This window comes from Bos mutus, unplaced genomic scaffold (assembly GCF_027580195.1).
Source record: "Bos mutus isolate GX-2022 unplaced genomic scaffold, NWIPB_WYAK_1.1 CTG720, whole genome shotgun sequence".
Classification (NCBI taxonomy): Eukaryota; Metazoa; Chordata; class Mammalia; order Artiodactyla; family Bovidae; genus Bos; species Bos mutus.
The window spans coordinates 5028-12802 of NW_027220198.1; the positions used below are offsets into that span (position 1 = coordinate 5028).

The 7775-nt window shown below is 40.6% G+C and overlaps 1 protein-coding gene across 1 annotated transcript; it reads left to right on the top strand.

Annotated features, from left to right (window-relative positions):
- Positions 1-570: 570 nt before the first annotated feature.
- LOC138987122 (tripartite motif-containing protein 43-like) lies at positions 571-6838 on the top strand. The gene is made up of 6 exons (XM_070367027.1): positions 571-981; positions 1920-2015; positions 3241-3471; positions 4222-4244; positions 4755-4852; positions 6339-6838. Exons 1-6 carry the CDS (start codon positions 571-573, stop codon positions 6836-6838), a joined length of 1359 nt encoding a protein of 452 aa, XP_070223128.1.
- The last annotated feature ends 937 nt before the right edge of the window (positions 6839-7775 follow it).

The following is a 7775-nucleotide window of genomic DNA, read 5'->3' on the forward strand; positions in this document are numbered from 1 at the left end:
GTAAATAAACTCTGGTTGGAATAAGTTACAATTTGCCAACATTTAATTTCCTCTTTATTGACTCTGAATGTACTCAAAGTGCTTTACAAAGAAAAAAATATTTTTGGAAAAAAATGCAGATTGAGATAAAAAAAGGACATCTAGAGAAAATGCATGATAATTATATGAAATAATACAAATACAAGCTTAATCAACTGTCTCACACCAAATCAGTGACTGGCATAGAGAATACTGTTTGCAGAAATTAGGACGCACCACGTAGAGCTGTCAATTAGGTCAAGCTCCTGAAGTCATGCTATCTAGAGGAAAACAAGACCTCATCAAAACCGAGCTTCTCCAGTAGGTAGAGGGGAAAGAGTTCAGAAGATAGTGTTGGTTAGGCCACTGAGAAAATTGTCTGCAGCTCTTGAAAGTTGTGTTTCTGTTTTCCATTTGTATCCAATGAAAAATCCAGATTCTTCTGCTCCTAAAGCAGTGTATTATTTAGTCACAACCCAAGTCTAATTTTGTTTGTTCCTTTTTTGGCTTGGGGAAAGAGGAATAAACTCCTGATGTTCTTCCCTCAGGAAAATGGACTCAGAAATCCCAGAAGCCTTCCAGAAGGAGCTCACCTGCCTTGTCTGCCTGAATTTCCTTCTAGACCCAGTCACCATAGGCTGTGGGCACAGCTTCTGTAGGTCCTGTCTTTGTCTTTTCTGGGAACAAGCCAAAGTCCCTGCCAGTTGTCCAGTGTGCAGACAACGATCAGAACAGACAAGCTTCAAAACCAGTTTTCTTCTGAAGAATCTGGTGTCCACTGTCAGGAAAGCCAATCTCAGGCAATTCCTGAAGTGTGAGGAACACCTGTGTGGGACCCACAAGCAGAAAAAGACGATCTTCTGTGAAGCCAACAAGAGCTTGCTCTGTTTGGTCTGCTCTCAAGGTCAGGAGCACAAGACTCACAGACATTGTCTCGCTGAAGAGGCTGCTGAGGAATCCTGGGTGAGTGATGCCTCTGAGAGCACTTAGGAAGCTTGAGGATGGTACATCTAAGAGACTAAAATGATGATGCTTAAACCCTCTCTTTACTGAGTTGGTAAAGAATCCACCTGCAATGCAGGAGACGCCAGTTTGATTTTGGGCTGGGAAGGTCCCATGGAGAAGTGACAGGCTACCCACTCCAGTATTCTTGGGCTTTCCTTGTGGCTCAGCTGGTAAAGAATCCACCTGCAATGCTGGAGACCTGGATTTGATCCCTGGGTTGGGAAGATCCCTTGGAGAAGGGAAAGGCTACCCACTCCAGTATTCTGGCCTAGAGAATTCCATGGACTATACAGTCCATGGAGTCACAAAGTGTTGGACACGACTGAGTAACTTTCACTTTTACTGAGTGCCACGTACAGATCTAGTTAACAATAATAAAGCAGTGAAGAATATAGAGCAGTATACCTGCTTTATGGAACTTGTATCCAATGGCTGGCTGATGAAGCTAACTGAAATTATTTGGGTGATATATTATTATGCTACTGACACTGTTGGGCCTTAATTTTAAGAAAGAAACTGTAAAATCTACAAGTGCAAAAATACTTTTAATTGAATACAGGTTTTCTAATCCTGGACAAGAAGGAAGATGCACTACATTGGGTTTTACAGAAGATAAACATAACTATATCCAAATTTTGATATAAGTGGCCACAGCAGCTGAAAATTAGTCATACCTTAGGCAGATAATTACCTAATGGTGTGTGGATTTTTAGTGTAGAATTTCATACAACAGATCATGAGTGAGGAAAAATAGGGACACCTGATGACCTGTCGTGGTCTGTTAGTGTCTCCCTCAAGGACCTTTATCTAATAATCATCAGTACACCCCAATCTTTGGGCTCTGAAACTCTAATGTATTTGCTTTTCTTGTACTAAAATTCATAATTCTTTTACAGGAAAAGTTGGCAAAGCAAATGACATCTTTATGGGAAAAGATTCAAGAAACTGAAAGAAATCTCAAGAAAAGTAGCAGAGGAACTGACCCTTGGATGGTAAGTAGAAGAACATATTTCTCTGAGAAAACAGATTGAGGCAGACAGTGAGAAACTTACCATTAATAAAGTGAGCTGAATTCAGAGAGTGAGTTGAACACCATCAGAAAAAACCTTCTAAGCACCATTCAACCAACATTTTCATGCCTCTCAAGCTCTTTAGGATCCAGTGGATCAATAACTAAAACAAAAGACCCATTAGAAGAAAGTTCTAAGGTGGAGGTTTATGGTGTGATGTGGATGATTACATAGACGTGATTTAGGATCTCAAGGAAAATTTCTCAAATTTAAGATCAATTCCAGTTTTGAAGTTCAAGTAAATGTTTAAAAATTCATGGGTTATTTCAGGCACAGATTTCTGTCAGTCATACATTCCAGAAAGTAAAAGGCATGTCATTGGGAACCACAAAGTACTTCAATCTGATTAGTACATGAGCCCAGGTGATACAAAGCAAACACAAACAGCACTTTAAGGAGTGTGCCCATCACGGTGAAGAGTGACTGCTCTCTAGCTAGACAGTGATATTGGTTCAAGTTGGAGAAAATGTAACATGTTAAACAACTCAGGGGGAAAGGAACAAGGAGAAAGAGTTGGAGCATGAGAGAGTGAATCATTCAATACCAGGAGAAATATGAAATGGAATGAAGAGAAATGATCTTCCAAACAATATGGGAAGAAGCTTGTGAACTTATGGGGAGGAAGAAAACTGATTCATAGAGAAAAGAACACTAGAAAGAAATGATTGAGGCTGGAAAACTGTTCAAGGACAGGCAATAATTTTTAGAAAGATGTTTCCTGAGATTACCAACACTGAAAGTATTATGTAGCATGGCACTAAGAGAGAAAGCCAGGAGATGCTAGGTGAAACACAAGCTTACATATTAGCATTGAAATGAGGATATTGCATATGACAGATGAATCACCCATAAATTTCAATTGCTTACATGGGCTCTTTCGCATTTAACAGGAGGCATATGAAAGAAATGATTCATGAAAAGATTTTCTCCAAGTGTTTCAGGAACTCCTGAATTAGATGAAAGTTGTTTGAAGAAAGGGTAGGTTTGGTTTCTGATCAATTAAAAAGAATGAAAACAAGGTGAAGGAAAGAAGAATGAACTTGGCTTCTGAGATGAGGGAGAGCATTCATTTAGGATGGATACAGCTTCTTGGGAGAGAACATGAATCATAGCAAACTAAATGATGTTGAAATTCATCTCTCAACAGTTTTATGTGTATCGACATGGAGACATGATTAGGAGAACTTATCAGATGGCACCCCCATTTCTCCCAGAGGAAGAAGATTACTATGTAGAGAGCATTGTAAAAGAAGGCCAAAACATATACAATCAACTCAGAAGAAGGCAAGAGGAAATAATCAGAAAGAAGAGAGAGCTCCGAGAAATACACAAGGAGCTCATTCAAATGTGCTCTAAACCAGACGTGGAGCTGCTCCAGGTAAGAACTGAGGATGTGTTTGAAAATACATTACCTGACGTTCACACCTTTGACTTCCCTGACATGGTATATTTCTTCATCCCCTGTGACTAAGGTGGGATTCTCTCCTACTTGGAAATATTATAGATAAAGTGCAACTCATGCAAATTATGCCTGAGCAAGCTTTATAGCATTCTGATCCTAGATATTCCCCAGGAAATATTCCCTTTTCAAAATCTCCTTTTGTAACTTGCTTCTATTAAAACCAGAAAGGAACAGCTTATGTACTGATTCCATTTTTTGGTCTTCAAATGTGCAATGGGAGACATTTGGACAAAGCTCATATGTGTATATACAAACACACATATACATGTATGTGTGTATATATATGTGTGTGTGTGTGTATGTATATTTCCACTTCCTGTTGAGATACACCAGGTTTCATTAGACATTAGTTTGGAGTTTATTACACTTTGGGTAAAAGCCCCAGGAAAGATCAATATGCAGAGAGCAGAGGGTGGATCATCAGTACTCTTGTCCTTTCTCTGTTTCACCTTTCGTTTCATTAACTCCTCAAGAAATACATTCTATCCATATACAAAATATGTTGTCCCAGAGGGTTTTTTTTTTTTTTTCCCAGAAAGAAAAGGAAAACAGATTTCTCAGACTGTTTCTGGTGGTGGTGATTAAAACTCTACTGAAGTTTTGCAAACCCAAATCCTGGTTGCCTGTATATAAGGTCTAACTTGTTTTTTTTTTTTTTCTTGACAGGAATTGGAAGACAAACTGAAACGGTAAGCTTTTTGATACTGAAGAGGGCACCTGGGGGCTCTGAAAGAGATACAGCAGCACTTAACAAAGTGATGATGTAACTTACCTAGATAATGCTAGATTGCTTGTGTACATGTGTCTGCACCTGTTTTGCTGAGTATGATTTCTTGCTCAAAAGGAAGTTAGCCTTTTTGCTACTGTGGCAGAGGGAGGTATTATCCAGCTCAGTGCAAAAATTTCTTAAAGGTCAGTAATTTCTGATTTAGATTTCTAAATCACCAGCACCTAGAGGTGCAAAGACTAGTTTTCCCCAAGTTTGAGGTTAGAGAGGCAATTACCTCTGAGAAATGGGCTGGAATCAGGGCAAGAAGAAGAGTGAGAATAAATTTCCAAAAACAGCTCAATTCTATCCCATGAGGGTGGAAAAGGGATTTAGATGAAGAATGTTGAGCTGGAGAATGCTGTCTTATTGTAAAGGCTGTGTTTAAGAAGCCCTGGGCAGCAGAAGGATGAACCACATCTTTCTCTTACAGGAGTGAGTCAGCACAGCTGCACGTGCCTCAGCCTCTGCTCCCAGAACTCCCTGCGCGCCCCATGTCTGGGCTGATGGACTGGCTCAACCACTTCCGAGGTGAGTGTCACCCCATTGGGATGTCTGCCCTGCAGGGTCCTTCAGTGATGGTGTCCACAGAGTCTTTTCCTGCTTAGCTTTCACCTTGTGCAGGGGAACAGCCCGCAGATAGACAGGTGAAGACATATACGGTCACAGAGTCACTAAAATCCTTACAGAATACATGCAGGCTGGTGCAGATACTGATTTGATTCAGGCCTCATCAAATATTTTTAAATTTCATAAAATTTTGTATAATGAAAAAAGTAACATGCTCCCAAAATGGCTTCTTGAGCCCTAGAAATATCATGACATACAATGTCAGCTGTTCACTGACTTCTAGAAAACTGGTAATTAAAACAGGATATTAAATTTCAGAGTTTAAGTGCAGTTAGAGTTTTAAAATATTTTTTGAGAATACATTTTCTTCTCTTTTTTATTTATATTATTTTAGAAATATTTCTCTCTTTATTTAGTTTTAACCACACGGGGTCTTTGTTGCTTTGCACGGGTTTCTCTTGCTGTGGGGAGCCAGGTTACTCTTCACTACAATGGTTGCCTTCTCATTGCAGTGGCTTCTCTTGCTGCAGAGCACAAGAGACTCTTGATGAGTGAGCTTCAGTAATTGTAGCATGTGGGCTCAGTAGTGGTGGATCCTGGGCTCAAGAGCACGGGCTCAGTAGTCATAATCCACAGGTTCAGTTGCTCCACAACATGTGGACTCTTCCCAGATTAGGAATGTCCCCTAAATTTGCAGGAAGCATCTTCTCCACTGTGCCACCAGGGAAGTCCTAAAAACATTTTGGCTTAAAAAGTTCTTAGGAATTGAAGGCATAAAGTGATTTTTCCATTCACATAATTTTTCAAAATATATAAGCCTCAAAAATCAAATGCAGAAATCACAAGTAAGCAAATGGTTGGATGATGAAGCCACAATGAGCACCATGATAAACTTCACCCTGGAGGGTGACTTAGCAGGAAGTGGAAGACTAGGCTTCAGTTTGGAACCACAGATCAAAGACAGAAAAGCCCTACAAATAAACTACTTTGAAGAAGCCATCCTTAGGTTGTACTTCTTCAGTGTCCATTTGCTAACTTAACTGAATGGTAGAGTGATCACCAATTGTCCATTCTACAATTCAGCTTTTTTCCTTGCACAGTGGTGGTGAAGGTGGGGATAAGATATGCTGTCATGGTCTTGGAGGTGATCGATGCCCAGGAGTCCAATCCTTTAGATGTAATAAATATACAATACACCCAGCCAGAAGTCACCTTGACCTCCCTCTAACTTATAACCTCTGAACTTGTAGGTAGTTTTTTCCATTTTAATTAGTTCTTTCTTCAGCAGATATGTTAGCAATATTTAAACCCAATACTTTCCAATCAGAACTGCCCTTCCAATCTTACAATATATTTCCAGTGAGACTCCAGGTGGACCACCTTCTCTGGTAGATAATTTGAATTTTAACATTGATTTTGACTGGCATTTTCCCTCATCTCTCCACAGTCAACTTTTCACTCAGTAATGAAGTAAGCAGTCAGCACATCAGGTTGTTCGATGATGCAAGACGTCTGACGTATGAACATGACAGCCTCCATGCATCTTTGGATGGTGGAACATTGAAGTATTTTGCCTCATGGGGAGACCAGAGCTTCACCTCCGGCAAACAGTACTGGGAGATGCTTGTGGACAGCTCTTGGGACTGGGCTGTAGGTGTCTGTAAGGATTCCTGGATAAGGAAGGACAATGGCATACTGGACGCATCCAACAATGACAACTTTCTCCTTGTGTGTGTGAAGCAGGATGACCATTACCAACTCTGGACCACAGCCCCCACCACGCCTCTGTACATAGAGAGACCTCTGGGCAGGGTTGGGGTGTTCCTTGATTGTGACAGAGGGAGTATTAGTTTTGTGGATGTTGCCAAGCGCACCCTCCTTTGGAGGTACGATGATGGCGTGTGCACTTTCCCTGTCAGGCCCTTCTTCTGCACTGGCCACAGGTGAGGATCTGAGTCACGGCCCAGACAGGGTGCTCAGGACTCCTTCTCTGAGGGAGCCCTTGTCCACTGCAGCATATCAAGGAGACTTCCTGATCTTTAGGCTCTTTCTACTGTAATGCAGCTTCTTTTATTGTTATTTGATGTGAAGATAGTGTCAAATGCACACTTCACTTGGTTGTCCTCCATATTGCTGACAATAAATTCTTCTCTTGTTACCATGTGTCCAGAATATATGCTGTGGGTTTTCACTTCCTTTATGAGCTTCCTAAATTCACCACAATATGATCATGTGCTTCCCACTTCCTGGAACTCAATACAGGAACCCAGAACCTGCGCAGCATAGGCAGACCTGGTCACCCACCAGGCCTACGTCAGCCTGCAAACTTCTCCTGCTTCCTCGTAATCTACTGCCCTATATACATCTATTCAACCTCAAGATGAAATCCGATTTGCAGGGAAATCGCCATTGCCCTGGAAACCGGGGAAAGCATTTCTTTTAGAGAACTCAGAATTTGCATGTCTTTTTCTATTACAATAGTATAAGGGAAAAGACAGACAGAAACAATCTCCTAAAGGATGGACACTATGGCTTCCCTTTGGCATATCTGAAATACCACCATCATTATCACCATACTTGAGGGCCATTATTAAATAAGGGCTACTTGAAGACACCTAGTGTGATTTACAACCATGGATATGATAACCCAGAAAGTTAAGTCAATGAGGGTGGGATAAGCAGGACAAAGTGACAATACATATTCTCGTTGGGATAAAGCTGGATGGTGTGGAATTTCTTTGCACTACATAGCATGGCTCACAATTAAATACATTTGAATTATTTCTGAGACTTTTCCGTTTAATATTTCCTGAACAAGGTTTTAACCACCTGAGTAATTGAAATCAAGAAAAGCAAATCTGCAGATGAGTGGTTTACTATATAT

What these genes read in the sequence shown, in the direction of transcription:
- LOC138987122 (XM_070367027.1), top strand. Translation starts at nt 571, where the DNA reads ATGGACTCAGAAATCCCAGAAGCCTTCCAGAAGGAGCTCACCTGCCTT. An exon ending in AGGCTGCTGAGGAATCCTGG is followed by an intron (nt 982 to 1,919) that starts GTGAGTGATGCC and finishes ATTCTTTTACAG; the next exon opens with GAAAAGTTGGCAAAGCAAAT. An exon ending in TTGGAAGACAAACTGAAACG is followed by an intron (nt 4,245 to 4,754) that starts GTAAGCTTTTTG and finishes TTTCTCTTACAG; the next exon opens with GAGTGAGTCAGCACAGCTGC.